Source organism: Sesamum indicum, linkage group LG3 (genome assembly GCF_000512975.1).
Source record: "Sesamum indicum cultivar Zhongzhi No. 13 linkage group LG3, S_indicum_v1.0, whole genome shotgun sequence".
Classification (NCBI taxonomy): domain Eukaryota; kingdom Viridiplantae; phylum Streptophyta; class Magnoliopsida; order Lamiales; family Pedaliaceae; genus Sesamum; species Sesamum indicum.
Genome location: NC_026147.1, coordinates 2681716 through 2691481, shown reverse-complemented (window position 1 = coordinate 2691481; position 9766 = coordinate 2681716). Strand labels below are relative to the sequence as shown.

Here is a 9766-nt window from a genome sequence, read left to right as displayed (position 1 = left end):
ATGAAATCCCACACGACAAAGTACAAAACACCAAATCTACTTTCAGCCAATCCCGTCGCTCCACCTCACTAGACAGTTAAGAGTTAACGGAAACTCCATGCACCCGTTCAAGTACCCAAGGGGAAGGTAGCACTGGCGTTTCCGTGCAACAGAGAATCTATTAATTGCAGTGGGATTTAATTAATGTATTTCCGAAGGTCCACAGATAAAAACATGTGGCTCAGAAGATATTGGCCCCTATGACGTGGCACCCACATCTTTATAACCCCCCCCCCCCCGCCCCTCAACCCGGTGTCGTTTTAATTCCTTTAAAGAGATCAAAATCATTCCACTTGGCCTAGCCAGCAGAGCCTCTCTCTGATTTTTCAATCTTTTTCTAATTTCTCCACTTTTCTTGCAAGATTTGATTTACTTACGACTGTGAGAACTTGGTGGGCTGGTGAGAAGAAGGAAAAGAATGATGAAGGAGCCGGAGATAAAGTTGTTTGGGAGGAAGATTTTTTTGCCGGAGAACGGCGGCGGGGAATATTCCGGTGATTCATCCGGTGGAAGTAGTGATGGAAGTGGTGGAGGCATCGATTGCGATAGTTTGGAAGTGAGTAGAGGGGAGCAGGGAGAAGGAGACAGAGGAAAGGATGGTGATGGTGAAGAAAGGCATGGGATGGCTAATGATGAGGTAAAGCGTCTGTGATTTTCACACACAACACACACTAGAAAAGAATGATATTTGGATCGTTTTCTTGAACTTGTTTTGAAGTTTGGGGAGGAGCCCAGATGCTGAAACACTCGAAAGATTGATGGGTTCATTTTACTTTTTCTGATTCTGTGTGAAAAATTGATTCTTTTTTCACTTGATGGAATTTGCTGAATCTGAGTTTTGATGGGGTTTTTTGGTCCCATATGTTTAGTTTGATTTGGAATTTGAGTTTATTGTTCTTCAAGTTCACTTTTTCCCCCTTTATTTAACTTTCTTTTTGGCTTTAGCTATATATGTCGATCATGCTTTACCCCATAACCTAATATTAATGGTAATTCAAACAAAGTTATTTTCAGAAATTCAACCAATTCTTGATTAATATGTGATGCTTACTTTCATTGAGACCACGCCCTTATCCATCACCTGAATTTTCCTGTTATTTTCTGTGATTTTTTCCTCTTTGGTTTAGATAAATCTGAACTTGAAGTTGACTTACATTGTATGAATGGATTTTCCAATTCTTGGTCTAAATTTCTAGAGTTTCCCCTTCTGGTTGTTCTTCTCTAGATGAAAAAAGTTGTCTGAAGTTTCTAGATTTCCCTGCCTCTTTAAGAAGTATTGTTCCCCTTGTTTTCCCCTTCTGTCTTCTTCAGGGCTTTTGGTTTCTGGGAAAGGATTGCTTGTTCTGGAAAGTTCTACATCCACCAACTCTTTTTTCATAGTATATTTGAGTTACCTAGATTGTGGTCTCATCAAGTCAATATTCCTTTCAGGGGAAAGGGTCAAAATGTAACTTGGGCAGTTCTGATTGGTTCACTCCACTTAGAATGTTTCTGTTGGCTTTTCTCACAATTATGTCATTGGACTTTGCTTTTCTCCTCAGTTCTACAAATAGTATGCAAATGTTAGGACAGTTCCAAATTCCAATGTTCTGTGGTGGGTAATGTTAGACCTGTGTGGTTTACCAATACAGTTATGTTCTTTTTATGTAACTAATACCAAGTCATTTTCAATGAAATTTTCCTTTTATTATATGCTGAAAAAGAAAAAGAAAATAGAGGAGAAGGATAGCTGTGGTGAAGTACTTTGTTTTGTCACTTTAATGCAATATTTGTGGTAGCAATTGGTTCTTGCTTGATCAATGAAATTGTCAGGCTTGTTTTAGTTCAGGCTGAATGCTAAGTAGTCTGAAATAATCATGCCCGCAACTCATGCGATATATTTTCTTGCAAATTTTAGGAACAAGCAGCGGGAGAACTATATGAAACTGCTGCACTGGGCGAGGACCAAAACCCAGGTGCCACCGACGAATCACATAATGCTAATGCTTTATCAGAATCGGATGATAACTCAAAGACTGCCTCAATTGATGATGATGTTGGTTCAGAAAATGCTCCTAAGGCCGACAATGATCAGAGTGATGCAACAAATGCACAGCAAAAGACTCTGAAGAAGCCAGACAAGATCCTCCCCTGCCCCCGTTGCAATAGCATGGACACCAAGTTCTGCTATTACAACAACTACAATGTTAATCAGCCTCGTCACTTTTGCAAGAGCTGTCAGAGGTACTGGACGGCTGGGGGGACGATGCGGAATGTTCCGGTCGGGGCCGGTCGTCGAAAGAACAAGAATTCTGCATCCCACTGTCGTCACATTACGATCTCTGAAGCCCTCCAGGCAGCTAGAATCGATGAACCTAATGGATTTCATAACCTCAAACTTAAGCCCAACGGTACCATCTTATCTTTTGGTCCTGACTCGCCTTTATGTGAATCCATGGCTTCTGCTTTGAATCTTGCAGAGAAAAGAGCACCAAACGGTCTCCGAAACGGGTATTATAAGATTGACCAAGGAGGCTCGGTTTCTGGAGACAAATCTGATGATCAATCAATAGGATCTTCTATCACAATGTCAAGTTCATCGGCAGATGGAGGCAAAAATGGGTTACCACAGCCCGTGATGCAAAATATAAACGGATTCCCAGCTCCAGTTCCGTGTATGCCAGGGGTTCCATGGCCATTTCCCTGGAACTCTGCAGTTCCAATTCCAGCCATTTGCCCCCCGGGATACCCACTGCCGTACTACCCAGCGCCTTACTGGAATTGCAGTGTGCCTAACGCTTGGAACGTTCCATGGCTATCAGTACCACCTCCTACCGTAAATCAAAAGGCAACAGGTTCTGGTCCCAGCTCACCACTTGGCAAGCATTCAAGAAATGGGGAACTTCTTAGGCCAAAAAGTTCAGACGGAAAAGAGCACTCAGATGCAAAAAGTGAAGAAAGTTCGGTGGTGGTGCCGAAAACATTGAGGATTGATGATCCCAAGGAAGCTGCAAAGAGTTCTATATGGGCAGCATTGGGGATCAAATATGATTCCTTTAGCAGGGAAGGTCTCTTTAAAGCCTTGCAACCCAAGGGAGACGAGAAAAAACAAAAGGTCAACACCTCAGCCCTATTGCAGGCGAACCCGGCAGCCTTGTCTCGGTCCATTAGCTTCCAGGAGAGCGCCTGACCATTGCCTTTTACAACGAGCCATCGACAATTATTTAGCCGTTGATACGGCTCGATATAACAATCACATAACCTCTGGCTTCTGAGGCGACTATATCGATCTCCAAGCCTCGGAAGAAGGTGATTCTTGGACGGATGACAGTTCAGCTTCACCTTTTCCTTGTAATATTATTAAGCAGGGGTTGTTGTTTTCACCTTTGATGAGTGAGTTCATGTACATAGTTTTGTAGAAAAATACTGACAGAAAGGGTGAGTGTGAGTCAGAGTTTAGATGCACAAATTATAGATGTTTGTATGATGCTTTTAACTGATTTCAGGTTTCCTGAAAACCATGTAGTCCGAAAAGAGTCTGTCTCTTTCATTTTCTCTCTCTCTTTTCTAAAGCAAATAATTTTGTGTGAATTACAATAAAAAGTTACCCCACAGTTTTACCTCTAATAAAATTTAGGGACGATTATCTTTACATTCCTTGGCCTATAATTTTTTTACACCAATTATTACTGCCTTTTATATACTTATGCAAACCACTCTTGACTGTCAAAAAGTAAGAATATACTACAAAAAAAAAATAATTTGAGTTTTCGTTACACTATAAATGATCGTAGTTTAAAAATCATGGTAAAATCAATACTACAATTACGTTAAACAAAATGAAAGTAAAAATTTAAATTCGTCATGGTTTTAGCCATAGCCAAAAGATTGCCACAGTTTTGGTCCATGATAATGTTTTGGCCACACCTTCAGAAACAACAGCTAATCGCCATTGGAAAGTAGTGGTTGATTTTTATTTGCCACGACTTTCTTCTATTAGCTATAGTAATTAATCGTAGCGAAAAATCATATTTTTTCTAGTGGTAGTTTGTATGATGATGTTGACGTTTTCTAGAGTATATGTATAATTTTTCTAAAAACAACAATAATTTATGTAAATAATATTGATATTTTGATAGGTTTATATATAATTGTCCAAATGATAAGAATCATTTGTGTAAATATACCATAAGCTAGAAGGTGTAAATATAATTATTTCTAAAATTTATTTTCATGGGACAAACTCCGAACCTGCCAACTTCAAGAAAGAAGCAACCCCAATTTATTATGAACTTGAATATACGATCGTTCAATTTGAATATAACATCGCAACCAACGAAATAATTCAACTTAAAATAACTGCACAAAAAAATTTCGAGCCCAAAAAATAAAATTTACTAAATGAACCAAAAAATAAGTAAATTAAAAAATTGAATCACCACACTATTAAACTTACCAAAAAGGACTCATCTTCTTGACTTTTGGAAGATAGATGAGAAGCAATGTGTAAATGGTGGACCATGACTTGAGATATTTTCAAGTGTAGAAGCAAATAGCAGCCACATCTTACCAAGTTTTTTTATGTCTTAAATGGTTTTGTCTTTTTCAATTTTGCCTTTTTCCCTTTTAGGAGCATTTATCATTGTCCAACTCCAACACCATTGATCACCACTTCCCTTATCACACTTGCCAACTTTCCTTTTTTTCTGGGCAACAAATAGTTCAGTTCCAGACCAGAATGTCCAAACCCCAACAACATGTGCAAGAGAGAGATCATCAAATTCTGGGAACAAACCATAACAAATATCTGCAGTTGTTTTCTCCAAATTAATAATGTTTTTCTACAATAATACAAAGTGAAGAAAAATTACATGATAAATACAGATCATATTATTAATTAATTATTCTTTTGAATCATTTTTATTACGTAAAAATCGTAAACTCCACTTTTTTGTTATTGATTTTTACGTGTCAGAAAAAAGAAAATTGACCGTTAGTTCACTTATTTGTAGTTAATTTTGGTGCAATCAACGATATTCAGTTCTAATTAAAAACTCCTGAAGTTAGATCTGGAACGAGTTGACGATTACCGAAAAGCAGCCTTCAGTCATCCCTGATCCCATCCTGTAGCAAGCCGAGAACCTACTTTCAAAGATACGGGAAAGACGGATGGTAGAAAGAAGTCCTTCCAACTGGCGAAATAAAATTACGGCGGATACTAATTAATTACTGCACAACAACTACTAATAATTGTTTCTGCAAGTAAATATTTTTTGGTCTTAACTAAATCTATGACAAATGTTTTCGCATTCATTTTATTTAACCGTGTTACGTAGTATTTTTATCATAATTTTTAAATTATAGTGATTTATAATATAAGAAATAATCCATCTCTTTCATCTTATTTTACTATGAACTTTTTATCAAATAAATTATAAATATTTTATTTTATTTTATTCTCAATTGTCAAGTTAGTGACGGAAAAGAGTGTCACTTGGCTTGGATGCATAATTAGCAATGTCGTGATCAGCCAGCACGAGTTTACTTTGTTCACAAAGTAAGTATTTTTTAACATAGATTTGTAATTAAATCAGTCTCCCACTTCAATTTTTTTTTTGTTTTTCTTTTTTCTGGCACCTTTTCCTCTCTATTGGTATTGCTTTTCAGATCATTCGTCTAAGTAGTGGAAGTAAAAGAATTAATAACTAATTTACAGAAAGTCAAGCGCCACTAATGAAAATTGACAACTCCAATGAAGAAATTCAAAAACGTGTTTCTACCACAGCCCACAGTTTGATTCTTCAAAAACTACATCCACACCAAACAACACATTGTTTAGGATAAATTATGAGAAATTCTTTTTTAAGAAAATTACAAATACTCCCTTATTATTTGAAAAATTATCAATACCTCTCTAATTTTAGTGATCGTATAATAATTAGCCCAATCCAATAATTTTCATTAGGTTTTTATATAATATTTGTGAGCACAAAGCAATCGACCTTCTGGGGTTATTGAAAGATATTTTAATTCACTAAGGGAAAAGTTGATAATTTCAAACCCCCATTTAAGGATAACATAATTTTATCAAATATCAAAAGAGTATTTGTAATTTTTTAAATAACAAGGATGTATTCATAATTATTTCAAATTTTAAAAGGGCTTATTGTAATTTACCCTATAGTTTATCGGTGCATATTAATAAGGGGACGGTATATAAATGGAGCACAATTATAGGGAAAAGTATTATTTTAGTCCGCTAAGTATGCCTAATTTTAATTTTAGTCCGATAACTATGTCCATTTTTATTTAGGTCCAGTAACTTACGAAATTGCTTACTTTTAGACCTCTAGCAGATTTTCGGAATTTTACCCCCATGCAATTTTTGGAAGGCAGTTTTAATCCATATGCACTCATAGAGGTAAAATTGTCTGAAAATTTGTCAAAGGACTAAAAGTAAGCAATTTCGTAAGTTACTGGACCTAAACAAAAATGGACATAATTATTGAACTAAAATTAAAATTAGGCATACTTAGCGGACTAAAATAATATTTTTCCCCACAATTATATTGAATAAATTTTCCTTTTCTTTTGTTAATAAGTAAAATACTAGGTTAGGATAATCAAACCCTCACTAAATGTCGCTTTTGCCAAATCGTGTTAAGACATTATTCGACCTGATTACTATGATTCTACTAATATATTGCTGATATTGCTGCTGAAGAGGAACAGGTGAGCAAGAAGTGGTAACAATGGTTTGCAGCAGGAACGAAGAAGAAGCAAGAACAGTGTCACGTTTTTTTTTTTTTTATTATTATTATTATCTCTTTATTTATAAAATGCGTTTCTTTGTATCCGTTTTATTTTCTTCATTTTCATGACAGTTTTGTTAGTTGAGTGAGGGGTTGGTTGTGATATTTAGTTTATCTCCTTCCTCCTCTGCTATATGTCTCGCACAGCACTGTACATTCCATCTTCGATTCCTTTTGATTAGTGCAAAGTTTTGATTCTTGATCTTCCCTTGATGGAAACGCTGCTTCTCTGCGCGTAATTCCAGTATGGTACCAGAGCAGTGAAAGATTACATAGCATATATTGCTTCTGTTCTTTCATTACCAATCATCTAAACCAGAAGAAAACAGTCAAAGGAGTCAAAGGAGGAAAACCAGAAGAATCTAAACCACAGCAAATGTCAGAAATCTTGAAATTACAGGGTGGAGATCACCCTGGAATGAGTTTAGTCTCAGTTCCTCTGGACGGTAACAATTACTTTTCTTGGGTGAGATCTATAAAAATCGCACTTGGAGCCAAACAAAAATTAGGATTCATTGACGGTTCTTGTCACAAACCTACCCATGACAGAAATGAGATTGAATAATGGCAGAGGACAGACTATATGGCCGTTTCTTGGATTTTAAACTCAATATCAAAAGACACTGCAGAGGCGTTTCTTTATACAACATCAGCAAGAGATTTGTGGCTTGAACTTGAATCTAGATTTGGTGAGAGCAATGGGCCTTTGCTATACCAAATCCAAAGAGAAATAGCCTCTATTACGTAGGGAAACAAATCAGTGGCAATTTATTACACTAAATTGAAAAAACTATGCGATGAACTCGCAAGCCTAGACCCTCTACCTCCTTGTTCTTGTGGTGCCGGTAAGAACTAGCAGAGCAGACTGCTTCCACCCAATTAATGCAGTTCTTGATGGGCTTGAGTTATGCGTATGTCATTTATGCAATCAAATCCTATTAATGGATCCCTTACCCTCTATTGGCAAGGGCTATTCCATGATTTTCAGAGTCGAGAAACAGAGAGAGGTGTATTCAGGAACTCTTGGGCTCGATAGAGAAGAAGTCATGACAACTCTATCTTAGGATTCAAGAAAACAGAGTTTCAACAAGGTGCCTGTCAAAAGGAAGGGATTTACTGACAAAAGACAAATGTATTGTAATCACTGTAAGAAATCTGGTCACACAAGAGAAACCTGCTTTAAGTTAAATGTCTTTCCAGATTGGTATAAAGAACTGATGGAGTAAAGATGAAAAAACAGCAAAGCACAGATGAATGAAGCCCTTAACACATATAGAGAAGGAAGAGAAGAATTGTCATTCCACTATAGTTGAAAATAACCTGTCAGAACTCATCAGAGCAGAACTTAAAAGGGCTTTACAAAGTCAAGAATTCAACCAGGACCTTTCTAACTTCGTGCAATGTGAAGACTTCGCAGCTACCTCATTCATTCAAAATAGGTATATGCCTCTTGATAACACTTCTTGGATCACAGACAGTGGTGCCTTAGCCCACATGTGCATGAATCCAAGAAGTTTCAAGACTCTTCAAACACTGAGACCAACAACTTCATCAAGTTACCTAATGGTACTTCATGTGAAGTTCAACATACAGGAAGTGTTAATATATCAATGCATATCACCCTTGAAAATGTTCTTTATGTTCCTGATTTCAAGTATAATCTTTTATCTGTTAACAAATTATGTGCTTCAGGATGTTTTAGTGTTACATTTACACATTACAAGTGTTTTATGCAGGACCTTTTGACTAAAAGGGTAATTGCAGTAGGCAGGCAAAATCGGAGGTTGTACCTACTTGAACAAGAACACCCACACAAGAATCAGACCAAGACTGATCACATGGATTATTCCGAAAATTGTGTAGCCTCTCAAAATAATCAAGAAAGTGAAATTCAACTTGTAGATAGTGGAAACCTATGGCACAATAGGCTGGGTCATGCCAGCAAGGATGTAATTGCACATTTGCCTTGTTCTAGAAATAAAACAGCACAGATTAGAGACTGTGAAACATGTCCTCTAGCTAAGCAACATAGATTGCCATTCCCTCTTGGTGACACTTGATCTAATGCATTGTTTTATCTCATTCATGTTGATGTTTGGGGACAATATAGACAATAGTCAATCACACACTGTAACTACATGCTTACTATAGTAGATGACTATAGTACATAGCCCTCAACAAAATGGCATTGTACAAAGAAAGCATCAACATTTACTTCAAGTGGCAAAATCTCTTATGTTCTTTGCTAAACTGCTACAAAGATTTTGGATAGAAGCCTTACTTACAGCGACATTTAATAAACAGAATGCCCACACAAACATTGAAATGGAAAACACCATATGAGATGTTATATAAAATAGTGCCCAGTTACAATCACCTTATGATTTTTGGCTGTCTGTGTTTTGCTACCAATGTCACACCGTCCAAAAGGAAATTTGAACCTAGATCCATGAGATATGTGTTTCTAGGACATGCACAAGGGAACAAAAGGATATAAAGTAAGGACCTGAATACTAATGTAATGCACATCACTAGAGATGTGACCTTTCATGAAGGAACATTTCTCTTCCATAATGTGGAGCTTGAGGATACCTCTTGCCCTCTGCCTATAATTAGTAATAATGATGAAAGCAGAGATCCAGAAGACAGTAAACAAACACCCTTTCACCAGAACAACCTGTTTCACTTAGAAGGTCAACTAGAGCTACGAATAAGCCAGCCTGGATGAAGGATTTTGTATGTGGCATTTCTACTAATGAGAAACCCCCTTCTAACATTTCTTTAACTCCAACATATTGCTGCTTTGTGGGAAAATTGAGTTGAAGGAGCCTAAAAACTATGCAGAAACTCAGCATCAACAAGAATGGAGGCATGCTATGCAGTAAGAAATCAAAGCCTTGGAAAGAAATAATACTTGGGAAATCTCTTCATTCCCA

The 9766-nt window shown here is 36.8% G+C and overlaps 1 protein-coding gene across 1 annotated transcript; it reads left to right on the top strand.

Moving 5' to 3' along the window:
* Positions 308 to 3575, top strand: LOC105157099 (cyclic dof factor 3-like). The gene is made up of 2 exons (XM_011073400.2): positions 308 to 676; positions 1937 to 3575. Exons 1-2 carry the CDS (start codon positions 458 to 460, stop codon positions 3206 to 3208), a joined length of 1491 nt encoding a protein of 496 aa, XP_011071702.1. The 5' UTR covers positions 308 to 457; the 3' UTR covers positions 3209 to 3575.

What these genes read in the sequence shown, in the direction of transcription:
- LOC105157099 (XM_011073400.2), top strand. Translation starts at nt 458, where the DNA reads ATGATGAAGGAGCCGGAGATAAAGTTGTTTGGGAGGAAGATTTTTTTG. An exon ending in ATGGGATGGCTAATGATGAG is followed by an intron (nt 677 to 1,936) that starts GTAAAGCGTCTG and finishes TGCAAATTTTAG; the next exon opens with GAACAAGCAGCGGGAGAACT.